General features: G+C 37.1%; 2 protein-coding genes across 2 annotated transcripts in view; both read right to left on the reverse strand.

Moving 5' to 3' along the window:
• Positions 1-2484: 2484 nt before the first annotated feature.
• LOC122715679 (neuropeptide SIFamide receptor-like) overlaps positions 2485-17419 on the reverse strand; it is a 77131-nt gene continuing 62196 nt past the window's right edge. Inside the window, exon 3 of the mRNA XM_043938050.1 lies at positions 2485-7502. Within this exon, the coding sequence (XP_043793985.1) occupies positions 6716-7502 (787 nt within the window). The 3' untranslated portion in view covers positions 2485-6715. The remainder of the gene's footprint in view (positions 7503-17419) is intronic.
• On the reverse strand, positions 14696-16706 carry LOC122715695. The gene is made up of 2 exons (XM_043938066.1): positions 16695-16706; positions 14696-14941 (listed from the first exon to the last, which is right to left on the reverse strand). Exons 1-2 carry the CDS (start codon positions 16704-16706, stop codon positions 14696-14698), a joined length of 258 nt encoding a protein of 85 aa, XP_043794001.1.

Raw genomic sequence — 17419 nt, forward strand, 5'->3', positions numbered from 1 at the left:
CTTTTCGTCTTTTTTTTTTCCCCTTTTTTCTTTTTTTCCTTTTTTTTTTTTTTTTTGTTTTTTTTTTTGTTTGAGAATCGATTTAGCTTCGTTTGCAAACGAAATCGTCGCACCAGCGAGATATCAGGCTTGACGGTTACTAACTGGCCAGCTGATGTTTCGTGTTATGAGGTTTTAGTATGAATTATTGTTGGAACATTAATTTTTTTTTTTTTTTTTTTTATAGATCCATTGTGATTTTTACGTTATATGCGTAATATTAGTCGAAGAGGATCTTAGAACAGGTGGTCGAGGTTGAGAACGTTGTTAAAGAGCATAATTCAATAAAATTAATGCGTTCGAAATGTGATCGAAGATATTAAATGGAATAAAGTTGAAAATTGTGCGATAGTATAAAGTAGTATAAAGTAGAATAAAATTTGTATTATTATGGAAAGTCAATGAAGTTGGTGAAATTGAAATTTTAAAATTAGTAATACGAATAATAATGTAATATAATACAAATTTTTGCATTCGAAGTTGGCAAAGTCGAAGAAATTATATTTAAAAATTCTCAATGTTAGTACAAAGAGAAACTTTTTTTTTAACACGATAAATTTTGGAATCATCTTGATCATAAATTCGAAATTGTGATATAAATTCCAAAAATTTTCATCTTTTTCAACAGATTATTTTAGGCAAACGATTTTTTGTATTAAATTATTCTATTTGTTTAATTCAATCAATTTTTTAGATTCTATAAAATATAATTTAAGTATTTTCAAACTGTCTGTCAATAGTTCATCAAAGCATTATTTAATTATTAATTTAATCATCCAGATAAATTAAATTTTATTACAAATATTTAACGTTTGTTATCATTTATAAAGAATTTTAAAAAATTGAACTTCTTTCTCTTATATATATCGATGACAATCGATTTTTATTGAAAAAATATAATTTTGAAAAAATCATAGACAGATTATATTTAACGTTCTCATAGACGTTTCACAATTCTACCTTCGATAATTTATTATTCTCCTCGATTGCCATGCGTCGATATATTATCCTCAATGCCACATTTATTTCTTTCCGCTGCACATTCTTTCACTATCGAGATCTACAGATTACGTAGCACTGCAGTTAAATGGAAAAAAATGTTAAATACCGATAAAAAAAACACACCATAAAATACTAAATGTAAATAGTTACTTGTATAAACCAATTCTCAAATTTACAATTACAGCAATTATACTAATCGATATAGCCAATATAATTCTTCAAGTACTATGAAAATACATTTAATTATTTCCAATAATAACAATAAGTATATTCACAACCATTCTAAGTATCGAAAATTTATTAATAATCGATCGAAAAACAAAAGTATCCTTCATTCGTTCGATTAGAATTTATTATACGTGTCAAACGTTTGATCGTCTCGTTTCGTACACCGTATATATCCATACGAAAATAAAAATCATGCAATTTTTGAAATTGCAAGCTTATACTTATTATTACTACTACTATTATTATTATAGAACGTGTTATAATAATCTTAAAAAAAAAAAAAAGAAAAACAATCGAAACACCTGCCGGCCAGCTTTTAACGCCACGCGGATTTCCCGATACGTACAGTCAATCGATCACATTCTCCTCTGTTTCGTTTCTCCACCTCCTCATCATCGCTTTATAAGGACGTAGCGAATGATCATCGTCGTTTTATTTTATAAAAAATAGTATCAATAGTACTAGTAGTGTGTGTACGTAAAATACGAAAATACACGAAAATACCAACAACAATGTACAGCGTGTACAGCGTTTCGATAGATAGACTCGAGTCGATCGAGCTGTATATTATTTTTTAAAAGTATACCTAACAAGTGTCATTTACATTGTGGACGCTCCAAATATCAAAATAGTTCGGGGGAAGGGAGGGGCAAGGGATTAACAATCGATATCAATCAAATCTAAATTGCGTTGGAACAAGTGGATGCACGATATATATATATATATATGTATATATAGGGTGTTCAAATATCGCGAACGATGCCTATGTACAATTCGAAACGAACGAGTTTGATTCGAGAAAACGAGTTTTTGTTTTTAGACGATATAAATAATACAACGATATAAGACTCCTTCTTTTTTCTTTTTTTTCTTTTTCTTTTTTTTTCTTTTGGGAACAACAGCAAGAAGTCTGTTTTTTCTTTGACTGTGCGCACATGAAACGACGGGGTATCTCATGAAACGAACGACGAGCAACGAACGTTTTCGTTCGCTCTCCGATTAAGAACAAATCTCGATGAGACGAGTGGTGGATCGTTTACAGACGCTTGTCCGAGGATATTTTCGTGAACAACACGTATAGATCGTTTTGAAGGGGGCAAGGAGAAAGAGAAAAAAAAATCGTAAAATGAAATATTGGATATTTTAGTCTATTGATACAAAAAAAAAAAAAAAATAATATTTAAAAGATTATCGTTAAATTTTCAACGATTTTCTAATCTCTAGTGTTGGAAATTGTTTGTTTCTCTTTCTCTTGTAATTCGATAAGTCTATATAGTTCGAGACGCCATCGACAGAATGCGCTGTATACAAAGAAAAAGAGAAATATTAAATAAAACTGGATATTATTTTCTATACTTTCGAATTACCCTTCATTTAATTCGTTAACAATCGATCGTTATTATTATCCGTAAAACAAACATCCACAGACAATTATCTGCAATTATAAACGAGCCTTAAGGTATCCTCTCGGATGAGAGAGAGGGAGACAACGAATAAGAACGAAGGTAACAGCGGTGTATATAGTAACAACATAGCAACGATATACATACTTACAGTAATATTATAAGTTATATTATTTACATAGAGATAGCCGATAGACGTTTAGTTCCACGTATATACATATATATAATATATATAATATATATGTATACGCTATTTATATAAATATCATATCCTTACAATAGATCGTTAACTTACAAGATGCTTACGTATACAGTCGCTTCTCGAGAAATTGCAATAATAATTTTTTTTTATTTCCACGACACGTGTGCCCTCCGTTATTTCTTCTTTTTTTTCTCTGTGTGTGTGTGTGCTTTTTTTTCATTTTTTACAATTATTTCTGTTTTTTTTCTTCGCTTCATTTCTTCATCCTTATATAACGATTTCTTTTTTTTTTATTTTTGTTTTTTTTATATATACTTTTTTATATATACTTCTTACTTTCTAGAGAACGTCACGCGACTTCGTCGACATCGTTTTATATAGTCTACGATATAGATATGAATAAATTTATTTCCTCGCACGACCGCCTATTACAATTATATATACCTCGCATACGGCATTTCGTTACATCTATTATAGATCCTGTCTTCGCCACGTATAAAAACCTTACGAAAATAGTTGCTCTATCATAAAATCCCGCAGCACTTTTTTTTTTTTTTTACGTTATACCGTCTTACATATCAAGTATTACAAAGAGTCAAGTTATTATATATAATTCTCAAGTCGGTAGCATTTGAATACACGCGACCACTGTGAAATCTGCCCTCCATTTTTTCGTTGGAGGATCTCTCTTTTAACGGTGAACGTTGGATAAATGGCCATTTTGTGAAGCAATTCTCTTTGCACATAATTTGCTCAAACGTACAAGAAAATGGAATTGAAAATTAATCTCGATACGAGTGTTCAAGTGTTCTTTTGCGATTGTCAAAAATAGAAAGAGAGAAAAGCGAAGAATATGGAAAATAAATATAATATATATATATATATATATGAATTTTATGAGAAGAAAAAAATAGCAAGAGTGGGAATTTATCCAATGTTTACCGTATTCGTGGGATACTTTGCACAGGAAAAACAATTCACAGTCGATCGAGATATCCTGGCATCGAGGAAGGATGTGCTACATAAATGCCCGATAAAAGTCTCGTAGAAGAACAACGAAACACTCGTTGGTAATCGTCAGAGTGGAACAAACTAGAAGACTGGATATGAAAGAGGCTACGTTGTAGAAAAAATAAAATTTTCTAAAGTTATTATTTTCAATCAAATTTCAATTATCGATAGAAGAGATCTTATCTTATTTCAAAGTGTTTCGAATGGAAAGGACAATATTTGTTTATAGAGTTTGCAGCCTTCTTTTATGCCCAGTTTTTAAACGATATTTGCAATGAACGTCAATTTATAGTTGTTCGAATTGAACTTCTTCAGCTCCTCACTGACGAGTTAGAACGAGATGTGGCTAATGGACAATTGTGCATATACAGGATGTCTCAATTGTATCCAATCAAATTTTGGTAATGAATAGTGTTATATAAACATAGATCGATCGAAGAGTTATAATAACAAACAAATTTCTTATTCTACGTATATGTACATGAATGTACGTAATGGCTTCGAAATCGAACGATAAATATTTCGAAATTAAACATCGATCTACTCTTGCTTTCTACCAAGTCTCGAGCAACCTATGTTTACACAATATATTCTACACAATATGCACAATACACAAATTTTGACGTGGATAAAACTGACGCACCCTGTATAATTATTCTATATTACGATTTGGAAAGATCGAGCTCTAAAAAAATACGAATACGTGCCACCAGCAAATCATCAAAGACGATAAAACCTCTTCCATTGATCCCAATACGATACGTTAGATAACCAAGAAAATTCTTTTTCGTTCGATAACATAAAATTCTGTGCAAAAGTCGTCTCAAAATTTACTCGATGAAAAAGACTTTTTCTTCGAAGTACATTTTTCGTTAATAATACTCGCTTATAATAATACTTATTTCAACGAAATAAAAATAACTTTCTTTCTTTCAGCCATACACAAGGGAAAACGACAAAATCTTTTTGGTTACCCAACAATAGTACGTAGATCCAGCGAAAGAGGCGCTGTCGTCGCGGACAATTCGCCGCGCGCACGTAAGCATGGTCTCTGAACTAGTCGGTAACAGGAGCTGCCCTCCTGCAGCGTAAAAGATCGTTTTATTGTCGCCAGTAACCGCGTTAATTCGTCGCGCACGTGATCGATCGGGGATAATTCGAGACGAAAAAAAAAAAACGGGAAAGTCGGTCGCTTCCGCCTTTCTCTGGGTCGGATCAAGTTCGTGTTGGGACATAAGCGAGGTTAGGTGGGAGGGCGAGTGTGTCGAGTGTGTGGGTGCGGTGGGCCAGGCTTGGCTCAGATGAGACGGAAGGAGCGAGGCAACGTTGATAACGCGGCGGCGGCGGCGACGGACGAGAGCATCGTTGATCCTTGATCGATCAATCGTTCGATCGTTTCGATCCCAACGATTAATCGTCGCGCGCACACAGGCGCGTCATTATTTTATCGTAGCGTAATGGCACCGTAAGAAGTCACCAAAAAAACGACTAGATCGTCTAACGTTCCGATAAGAAAATATATATATGTATATATATATTATGTACGTACGTGTATATGTATTTTATTACTTGTTGGAGCCGATCGTGCTACGAATAATAAGTACAAGTAGTGTATATAATACGTAATAGTAATTCTGCTTTGCTCTCTGCATGCGGAGGTAGTGTTCGATCGAAATTCTCGAAACATTCTCATTCTGATCTCGCTCAATATGCGTTCACTACTTTTCGCTCCTTTACAGTTATCGCTCTATCTCGTTTCCATCTTCATCGCTCGCGTACACGCTATGCCAGTATAATGTGTGTATAAGGTAACGTTAGGTGTTATGCAATTAGGTGTCTTGACTTGAGTCGCAGCATGCAATGCACGGATAAATTTCTGTATTTTATTTCGCTAAGGACTTATTACGAGTAAATCGTCAATGGCTGACGGTGCGCAGTTCCTCTCACTTCCGCCCTTCCTCCACGCGACAATTTACAATATTACAAATGGACCATCGGTTCTAGAAAGATCGTTCAATTGACCAACACGCGACGCAGGATCACGACTCGCACGATCGTAAACGCTGTATCGTGCGACGGATCGTCTTTTCTTTTCTTTTTGCGATCGATCGACGATCGTTTTCAACGACTGCTTAGGTAGAACTCCACTTATTACGAAATTGTTATCGTTCACACGTCATTCGATCGAGAAAGTTTAGCTTTAAAAATCGAACTTGCTATCCAACAACACGCAAAAATTTCGAATCGATTCTCAAAATGTTCAGACAAGTGGAGTTCCAATTGAAAGCTCGGTCCCTTTTATTTCTTCTTTAAAAATTTAGAAAGGCTTGCTCGTGAAAAAGGCGAGATCCAGGATCTCATCTCTCCATTTTCTCTCTCGATCCAACGAGCCTCGAAGAAGCTGCGGGAGGAAAGGGATCCAGGCTCGCTTCAAAAAAACCAGGCACGCTATTACTTTTCGCATTTCCTTTTTCTTCGCTCCCGACCAAGGACTCGCGAGGATGGGGAAACGAGGATTGCTTCCCCGCGTCGGCAAAAGAAAACGAGACGGCAATTTTCGTATCGCGCGTTTCGATCGCGATTAGAAACCGAGGAAAAGGCGAGGGAACAGAGGAGAAGAAGGGAGGGGGTGGAAGAAGCGAGTCGGTGAATAACGTGCTTCCATATTTGGTAATCGGCGACGGGCCCGATCCGAGTGACAATCGGTTGCGATCACGGGTGACCCATATTAACCTCGGACCGGCTCACTGTGAAGAAGCCCTTATCCGGGCAGCCAGCCTCCAGGAATATACATGAAATCTCATCAAATCTGTGTCGTGATCAGACGATTTTAGACGCCGGTGTGGTTGAATATGTACGAGACGTTGCTCTCCTGGTGGACAGGGGGTCCGTGGAAGGTCCTTCTTGTCGACGAGTTGTTGTTGTTGTTGTTGTTGTTGTTCACGTAGTACGAGGACTTCCTCATGCTCGTGGACGAGGACATCATCGCCACTGTCTCGTAGTACCTGATCTTGCCGCAGCAGCGGCCGCTCTTCAGAATTGCAACGAAGCCCCGCCGATACTTTTTGTTGAAGAAGGCGTACAGGATCGGATTGATGCACGAGTTGCTCGCACCCAGCCACTGGGCGATCGGCGTCGCTATGGGGACGATCTCGTCCTCCCTTTGCTCGTCGCCCAGCTTGATCACAGTGAAGATCACGTAGAGGGGTAGCCACGAGAGGACGAACAGTATGACGACCACGACCAACATTTTCACCACCTTCACCTTCGATTTCTGCTGTATCCTCTCCATTTGGGCGTCCTTCGTGTCCGAGGGTATGTGCCTCCGCCACACTTTGATCCAGATCAGGATGTAGCAGAGGGAGATGAGGATCGTGGGAAGTACGTAGCACAACGTCAGATTGCCGATCAGGAAGAAGAGGGTTTCGTCCTTCGGGTGTGGCCACACCTCTAGGCAGAGCCTCAGGTCTGGATCGTCTTTGTAAATGGCGACCAGGTCGAAGAAGAGGAGCCACGGGGAGGTTGTTGTGAGGGCGATGAACCAGATCACCACTATTATCATTCGGGCCCTCCTCTTCGTTATTTGACACTTTAGGGGCCACCAGATTGCCAGGAACCTGCGGATAAACGAGTTTCCCAGTTAGTCATGGTTTGGAATAAATTGAATTTCGTTGTTGATACGTTTTCTGAGGAGGACTCTATGTGTGTTTAATACACGTGATGCTCTTTGGTTTATTGCTTTTTTACTTTTAGTACCCAAACGCGATGTTGCACAATATCGTTTATTGACAATGGCGATTAATAGAGAACGATAAAGCTAGTTAATTCTCTTCGGATTCTTCGTATCGATTGGACAAGTCATATTAGTTAGAAATTGATAGGAAGCTATTAATGTTGCTTCTCAATAGCAAATTGGATTTATTTCATTTCTCTGATAATCGAAAAACTGTCAAAAGAGTCATCAAGTATTTTTTGAAGGAAGTTACTCATTATCATATTGTAATTAAGATAACATTTACATTTTCAAATTTAAATATTACAAATGAGGTTAAAATCCAAAAAAGGCAACTTCTACTTTCTATACAATAAAACAAGTATAACCTTTCTCTGACTAAAATCTCAAATTTTTAAAACGAGTTAATAAACTAGTTTCTCGACTAACCAGATTAAACTTTATTATACAAAGGAAATGATAAGATCAACTTTTATATACAGGGTGTCTTACTCATTTCCCCATTATTATTCACAACAAAAATTGATTTTGGAAGTCGAATAACATATTTTCTTTTTTAAATACATTTTAATATAACTCTATATTTTCATCATAAAACCAAAAACTAAATGCTATATAAATACTTTGTCATTCAAGTTCCATTAAAAAAATACGAATAAAAAATTTCAAAATCGTGAAAATATATTTAAAATTTTCATCGAGAAATTTTTAGAAATAATAATAAAATGCCAAAAAAAAAAGAAAAAAAAAAGGATGATAATTTCACACGATTGTAAAAACGATTGATCTTACGACGCTGAGATATTACACCCACGCTGAGAATTACGGCACAAAGCGTAACCGTTCATTTTTTATGCCTGCCTTAATGTAAATCTATATGTATATATATTCTATTCGCGATTTCGAAATCGACGCTCGACTCGGTTACGCTTCGACGATCACGAGCGGTGCGTAAGAATGGATACGTAATGGCAATGCGCCTTTTATACGACGCAATGGCGATCCAACGTTCCCGTATCGGGGCCTGCGAAACGAGCCTTACCCAGATAAGGTGCCGTTCCGCGAGAATTTATTAAGCAACCGTGATCGAACTTTTGCGGCTCGCGATAAGGAATTTCACCCCGGAAATTACGTCGTCGAGGCGAGGAGCGCCTCTTCCGCCCTTTATCGCTGTGCCGTAACATCAACATTTCGGTATGAGAATACAAATCTGTTCGAGAGTGAAATTATAGAGAGCGAAAATTTATGAAAAATATCCTCGAGATATCCATTCCGTTTCACAGTAACATTTGATGGATATATCTTTAAAGTAATTTAATAATTTATAATAATTACATAAAATTGGTTGATTTGGAACAAATATATATTGATACTGTTCCATATCAATAATATAATCATGTTACGGTGTTAATAATTTTCAATTGAAAACGATTGAATCACGAGACAAGATATTTCTAGTTCATTGGAAATTCGAAAAAAATGATGGATAATTCTTTTGGAATATATTTTCGATTGAACGAGTTTTCCATTCTCTCGGCAAACTCGTTCATCCATCAAACACACATCCACGAAACACTCATTACCAATCATCCCAAGACCCTCCAAAATTCCACCCCAGTTTCTCTCACGAATATATATATACACACTGTGTTTCCTTTCACAGCAAAGGAATCCACCAGAGTGATCAAAGAAACTCTCGCAAGACTCTTCCTCGTCCCTTAATTGAACGGTGCTCGCTCATCCTTGCACACCTCTGTCCAACTCCAATCTGACCCGATCCAGAAACGTCTCGAGTCCATTAACGGAATATGGGTTGGAACAGAGGATCTCGCCTTTTAATCAGAGAGCTTCTCGCGTCCTTCGACTCGCGTCCCTCGCTGTCCACGTTCAAGAGTCCTTCCATAAATCAGCGACTACCCGATACCGATCTACCAACCAACCATCGCCACTTCCGAGTCGCGTGTCTCTCGTGTTTATAATTAGCGATGGAGTTGAACGCGTCGCGAATGAACAACAGATTAAGATTCTGCGTTCTTAGAAAAGCGTAGTGTAGTCGAGAATCGATAAATGCATTCGTAGAATTCGAAGGAAAAGTTTGAAGAAAAATTTTTGGGAAATTTGAAAATTTTCTCCAAGTTTTTGGCTAAAGAATTTTTCTAGGAACGAATTAATTCCGTCACTCGTTGAATTTTCAAATTTCGTGTTCCATTTCGAAGGAAAAATTTGAAGAATTTTTAGGAAATTTGAAAATTTTCTCCAAGTTTTTGGCTAAAGAATTTCTTTTCTAGGAACGAATTATTTCACTCGCCGAATTTTCAAATTTCGTGTTCCATTTCGAAGGAAAAGTTTGAAGAAGAATTTTTGGGAAATTTGAAAATTTTTTCCAAAATTTTGGCTAAAGAATTTTTTTTCTAGGAACGAATTATTTCACTCGCCGAATTTTCAAATTTCGTGTTCCATTTCGAAGGAAAAGTTTGAAAAAGAATTTTTGGGAAATTTGAAAATTTTTTGGCTAAAGAATTTCTTTTCTAGGAACGAATTAATTCCGTCACTCGCTGAATTTTCAAATTTCGTGTTTCATTTCGAAGGAAAAGTTTGAAGAAGAATTTTTGGGAAATTTGAAAATTTTTTCCAAGGTTTTGGCTAAAGAATTTTTTTTCTAGGAACGAATTAATTCACTCGCCAAATTTTCAAATTTCGTGTTCCATTTCGAAGGAAAAATTTGAAGAAGAATTTTTGGAAAATTTGAAAATTTTCTCCAAATTTTTGGCTAAAGAATTTTTCTAGGAACGAATTAATTCCGTCACTCGCCGAATTTTCAAATTTCGTGTTCCACGAAAATACTAAGAGAGATCTTATATTTTTTATCCTTAAAGTTTAATTTTTTAATTTTTAAATTTTGAAAACTTAGATTTTGGAAAGGAAGTTTTACAGTTAAAAATTTCTTTCAATTCCAAATACAAATACACAAATAATTTTTCTCTACTTGTTTTGTTCCATTGTTTATCGAGCTCGATGCCATCGCTATTTATTTATGCAAAAGTTGTTATGCCTATTGCCGTTATGTTGCACCGAGGAGAAGGACGAAAGAGAAGAAAAAAAAAATCGTTCGATTCGCGGATACGGGATTATCGGGAACGATCAAGGCCTCAGGGAGTCGGGGTGGGGGTGAACAATGAAGATGACACAGCTTTCGGCACGTGTATATAAAGAGTTCGATTTCCGTAGAGCCAACAGCAGTATCGATCCGTGTCCATTTCGTGTTTGCGAACGGGAAAGCCGATAAAACGTTTAACATGTTCAAACTGGCAAGTATATCCATCATATATCCTATACGCGATTACTTAGTAACCGTACTAAGGGAGGATGGGGGGTAAGAGCACGAGACATTCGCTCGAGGATGCTTGATCTTGTGATTTTTGTTGTGGAACATCGAAGGATAGATAGGTTGAACGAAGAAATTGAATTATTGTAATTTTTAAAAAATTTTAAAAAAATTGAATCGAGAAATTAATTTCTTTTCACTTATCGATTATTAAAATGTTATTCGTTGATAAGATAGAATTTGCAATTAGCTTATTTTTATATATATGTAGAGGATGCTCCTGTTTTGATGATTTAAAAAAATTAATCAAACAGTTTTATATTAGATGTAAGAGAACTGTGAATTCATTTGTATAATGCAGTTATGTAAAATGTATCTGTTACCATTCTTGGATATTGACATTCATTTTATGGAAAATTATGGTAATTTTGTTTTTCAGTGGTATAAGAAACAAGATTACCAACACTTCATGAATGTCCTATATCGATGCAGCGCTCTAGTTATTATTTTATTTTTTTTTATTTTACAAATGAAGGTAGATTCTGATGAACAGAATATTCCATAGGTCAAAATTCTTATCTAATTCTTTTTTTATAAAAGAACTAATTAATTAATCTATATATGTATATATATTCACGAAGATGAATACATTTTAATTTTTATTTAATTTCGAATGTGTTATTAATATTTGAAATAGTTTTGCCTTAATTTCGAAAAATTTCTCGAGAGAGAAAATTATATGAGAAAATTATATATTATGAGAAAATTATAACGAACAAAGTATATAGATACAAGTGATGAAGAAGAAGATACGAGGAAGCAAGTGAAAGTGGATCGTTTAATGTCAGACATGATGTCGATCAATATAGAAACACTTGACATACATTTTTACAAATTTAATAAATATTTATATACGCTTAATTGAAAATATAATAATTGATTCGACATTCTCGAAATAATTTTCAATTTTCAAAAGTTCTTCTCAAGTTTTTTTTAAACGAGATAAAATCTTTTTCCTGTCAAAATGGAAGCCCAATTAAATTATATCGCGAGAACATTTCATTTCGAATTTTCACAATTAGCAGGTAATTAGATTTGCATAGAATTTGAATTGCGATTGACGCGGAATCGTTTTCAACGATCGGTTGCATTGGAAAGCAAACAACTGTGCTCGATATTCCGTATGTGTGGATAGAATAATTAATGAGATATGTAACTGGATATAATCACGTTAAAGTATACTATAATCGTGTTACGTTCTATTACTTCGTGAGAAGTTTTATGCTTGAAATTGGTATATAATTTGAAAGAATCTGAAACTCTATAAAGTATTTTTTTTTTAAAAAGATGTAGAATATTTCTTGCTATATTTTTTTAATTTTTTCGGCAAATAATTTGAATCATTTGATTAATTTTAATATATTATATTTGTTTAGAATTATAAGTAAGTTGCTTGTATCAATCTTTTTTTCTGAAATGAATTATTCAAGTTTATTTATCATTTGTCAATTAGAAACTTTTAAACTGTACCTTTTCAATGATATATGGTCAAAATCTTCAAATTTAGCAAATTATCTATCCAAATAATTTCTCCAATATAATTAATATAGCATTTATCTTCATAAATAAATTTAATCTTTTGAATAAATTAGTCAATTATTGGTATTTTTACCTCTGCAAACGAGTCCAATAATTTATCTTTCTCATAAAATAAAGTTATTTACTTACTTCGTTTGTGCTTTACACTTTCATTGAATGGTGAACATTAGGAATGCAAATAGCAGATCATTTAACGCAACTACTTCTACAAGTCTCCCACTAACCAGACCATTATTAATGGAATAATCAATAACTAGGTATCAATCGTATAACGATGCTTGAATAGCTAACTTTGAACAAACTGAAAACTTTATTAGAGACACAAAGTACGTTTAGTGTTACGCGTCATCGATTCCTGATATGTTTACAAAATGGTAAAATACATCATTTCTTTTTCCCTTTTTTCAAGTCCAATCTATTACAAGATATTGATGTTTTAGGACATCAAAAAACTGGAAACTTCTTCTCATTTTTAATAATAATAAATAATTAAATATTTCAGAATTATTCAGTTCAAAGTGTAAACGCTGAAAAAGAATCAAGAATCATGGATACAAAGAAATATCAAAAATTTTTTCCGTCACAATTTTACTAACAACCATACAATCAATCTACTCGACAGATTTTTTTGCTGGCAATGGTCATCGTGGCAGCACACGCCGCACCAGCACCAGTGCCGCCTATATTAGCACCCCCATTGGTCTATCCTCCAGCCTACTTCAAGGTGCTACCTCTGCACACCGCGACTCTGCCTCTCTCCTACCCTGCCCACGGCTACAAATGGTACTACCCAGGCTCCATTTACCTCCATTGACCGGCCATCATTTAGGACCAAGGACCACAAACTTCCAAACTTCTTCTTCTTCTTCTTCTTCTACATAAAAGGCGACAAGGGCGGGATGAAGTAATTTTGTACAGACTCGAAGAATAAACGTTCAAAGTGGAACAAAACTATTGCGCTCGAACTCGTCCTTTGCCTTCGGACCAATTTTTCGAATTACCATTTCTCGTCGCCTTTTATACCGGCAGTAAAATCCTCGAGGCGAGGCGAACGTTGTGCGTGCACGATTCGACCCTTTTTGTCTTGAGAATTTTCCGACAACAATTTCCGGGAAGGGTGGTCGTAAAACAGGATGTGGACGATACTCGAAGGCCAAGATTCGATGGAGACATTCGGTGGAAGCTGGTTACGCTCATCTGCATGTAACGAGGGTGTTTTTTTCGTGTAGCCTTCATCCCTCGTGGGGTGAACGCTCGCATACTTTTTTACTCTGATTGCTTTTGTTTAATTGTTTAATCCTGGCAATTCGAGTTCCGTTCGAGGAGGAGAGAGAAGCTTTCGAGAAAGGCTTTTCCTAGAGAAAGGTTAAGTTAAGATTCATCTTCTAAAGCTAAATTTCAGCGAATCTCGTCTGTCCTTTTCCTCTTCACATTCTCAACTTCGTTGAAAACTCTTCCTCGAGATCAAGGATTTCTATGAGGGGTTTGACACAAGAAGAAGCTCCGTCTTCGGTATTTTTTTTAAATAAAATTTTATTAAAATTCCATATGACCAAAGGGGGGTTGGGGGAGGGGAGTTCTGGATGATTGATGCGGTAATGATCGAGATGCGGAATTTGCCCGAAGAGCTTAGACCAATGATGATGCCAAGAAGATGCCGCCGGAAGGGAAGGAGGCCGGCCGGTTCACGCCGCCATTTTCGATTCTCCAGCCCGCGGATGCGCGAGAAAAAGGAAGAATAAGAACCGGGCGCTTCTTCTAATCCGGGAATTAGCGAAGATCAACCTCCAAGTTCTGTTCTTCGTTCTCCTCGTTCTTCCCTAGCTAGTTCCATCCTCGAGCAGCTCAACCGATCGATCTTCCCTTCCCTTCGCTTTTCCATTTCCAATTTATCATCCTTCCTTTTTTTTTTCTTCTCTTTTCTCCATATATATATGTACACGTACATATATATATATATATATATTTTTTTTTTTTTGGAGGGGACGATTTACGAGGAATTAGAGGTTTTGGGGGAGGGGGCGGGGCAGGAGAGGAGCCTGCAATGCTCCGCTCGTGCGCGCGTGTGTATTATGTCTACTTGTCTTCCAGGGAGGGTGAGGTGGGGGGCTGTCTCGTCGTGACTTGGTGGTTGGTAGTGACGTTAACAACGTCTAATGCAACGGGCCATGGCCGGCAAGGAGGGGCAGGGGGGCGGCGGTCAGCACGGATTTGGTGACGATGGGCGCGGTGCGGATGACGGGTGCCACGGGCTGGGCGATCACGTGGGCGGCGGCCAGAGGCGCAGCGTGGCTGAGAACCAGGGGAGCGGTGATCGGCCCAACTGCATGGTCGGCGATAATACCGGTCAGACCGCCGGGAGCGGCGGTGGCGACGGCCAGGATGGCGGCGAGAACAGCCTGCGGGAAAAACACCTCTTACATTCGCTCTTCCCTCATCGATCCTTTCATAGATCGCTTCTTCTTCGATCGAACTCTCCTCTCCTCCGATCTAAACCGATTCTCAACTAACGTCTATTCTTGTCCTCGATTCTTTTTTTAAAAAGTTCTTCCACTTTGTCGATTTAAAAGTTCAGTGTATATTTCGAATTTCTTCGATCCTGGATCGTCGGGGTCTAATTCGAGTTGAGGGAGACAATGTCGATCCATACAGTCTTCTTATCTTCTTTGCTAAGCTAATCGTCGTGGAAAACGGTTAGGGGGATGATAGCGTCTCTGTCCACGCCGTCTCGCGAGATTTTCCCACGGAGGAGGAGGCGTTAATCTCTTACTGAGATTAGGAAGGAGGAGGAAACGTCTGATCGCGTTTAATGCGGATTCGTATTCGTTTACCTTGGAAGGAGTCAGCTTGGGCTCCGTTCGAGGATATACTTTGAGCAATGCTCTTAGAATGCGGATATTTGATACGCTTTTAACGGACGGTGTTTTGAGAGTAAGGCGTTACTTTACTTGCAAATCCACCTTTTTTTTTGTAAGAGAGAAGACAGTGTTTTTCTTTTTCAGGATACGAGAAAAGCGAATTCAATTTTCGAAAACAATTCTCCAATTATCCGCAAATATATATATTTACAATCAACAAATATTAATATTAATTAAAATTCTAACTAAATCAAAGATATTTCGAAATCAAAGAATTTTCCTCTACCTTCGTCGTGGAAACGATTCAGAAAAAGAAAAAAAAAATAAATAAAAAAAAAGAAAAAATGGAAACAACTCAATCCGAGGCGCGTGACGTGTAAAGCAAGTGTCGCGAGAGAGCGAGATCGGCACGCGACCGAGGCGAGCACGCGAGATGGAGGAGGGGGGAGGGGGGAGGCGAGTGCCCGACATTCCATTTTTGCTTTTCGAGCGGAGTTGGTTGGCTAACACAATATGCATGCTCGAGTGATTTCTCGCTCGCCGATTTTTGTGACCAGAAAACGGAAACTTCGATGTGTTCCGTTGGAAAGGAACGCTCGTGGAAAGGTCAGGGCTCGATCAATGGGACTGGAGGAGGCCGATCCTTTTATATATCGATCAATGAAGAGCGGAGTGAATGGAAAGAATTTTGCTCGAACCGATCGATCCTTCGTGATCGCGAAACGAGGTTCACATGCAAATTGAAAAAAATGATTCATCAGAGAGGGGAGGGAGAAATTTCAACGCGTGATTGGAAAAGTAGTGAACGAGTGTGAGGAGAAGATACGAAAAATTTGAGAAAATTAACGAGAACGATTCCTTTGTAATTGAAAATTGTAATCACGCGTTTATTTATCTTTTACTCGGGAAATATTCTAATTTACGAAAGATTGAATGAGTCAGAATTGTTCTAATTTTATGAAAAGGGACTTATGGGTTGCATTTATAGATTTGATTAAATTGATGGTAATAAAGGTTTGAAGGAAAATTCAAGGCTAAATTCGAGAATACTTTCGAATATACCAACTCACTTGTTGAAATTTTAATTCAATTCGAGTTAACATCCCGAGAAACGATTATTCGATTTATCCCTTATCAAAGAAACAAGAAAATACGTTGAATAAATAATTTAAAAACAGTCCACGTAACGAAAAAGTCGTGTCCGAACTCAATAAAATCGTCTCAAAGGAGAAGCTTCCCTTTTGCAAGGGAAAATAAGATAATTATAAAATACAATTATAAAAATTCGTCTTACCAACTTGAACATGTTGATTGGGTTGGGAGTGAGTAGCTCGTTTACTTCTCGAAAGTAGATAAGCTTATGCTGGATGTATCGGGCGACGGCCCTTTTATACAAAAGCCGATTTTAAAAAATCGCTATAAATTTGATCACGTGGCCCGCCGTTCGACAGTCTGACGTTATGTGGCGGCCTGTTGAGTCAGCCGGGTCCGAACGGGCGGAGTGGGGTGGCGTTCGGCCAATCGGGCCGCGTTATCGGCTCTAAACGGCAACGCGCCGGCCAATCGGACGCTTTCAACCCCTCGCGATCGGTTGCAGGGAATTGGGTTAAGACAGTTTGCACTTGGAAACGGCTCGATCGGCCGTGTAAATGATGCGAAGGTGTGGGTGACGCACACGCACACACAACCGGCGGTCGGGGTGAGTGGTAAGAGCGTGAAAAACGTTAAGGCGCTTGTACGCTCTAAATGCAAACTTATTTCGTAGAAAAAAAAGAAAAAAAGTTCCAAGGTTCTTCTTTCTGAATCGCTTATCCAGAAACTCTTTGTTCGAGGAATAGAGATTTTGATTTTTCTCTTTTTTTTTTTCGTCTGCATATAATTGGAATGAAAATTCGACGAACTTTGTTTCGTGTGTAATTTCTCTTCAAGATTCTCTTTGAAAAATTCTTTATTCTATTCTTATGTGTGTTACGGTTTGTACAAACGCGCTGGACAAGTTCTGCGCCAAGAGAAGAAAAA

The sequence above is a fragment of the Apis laboriosa genome, unplaced genomic scaffold, assembly GCF_014066325.1.
Source record: "Apis laboriosa isolate Shangri-la unplaced genomic scaffold, ASM1406632v1 scaffold39_cov144, whole genome shotgun sequence".
In the NCBI taxonomy this organism is placed as follows: Eukaryota; Metazoa; Arthropoda; class Insecta; order Hymenoptera; family Apidae; genus Apis; species Apis laboriosa.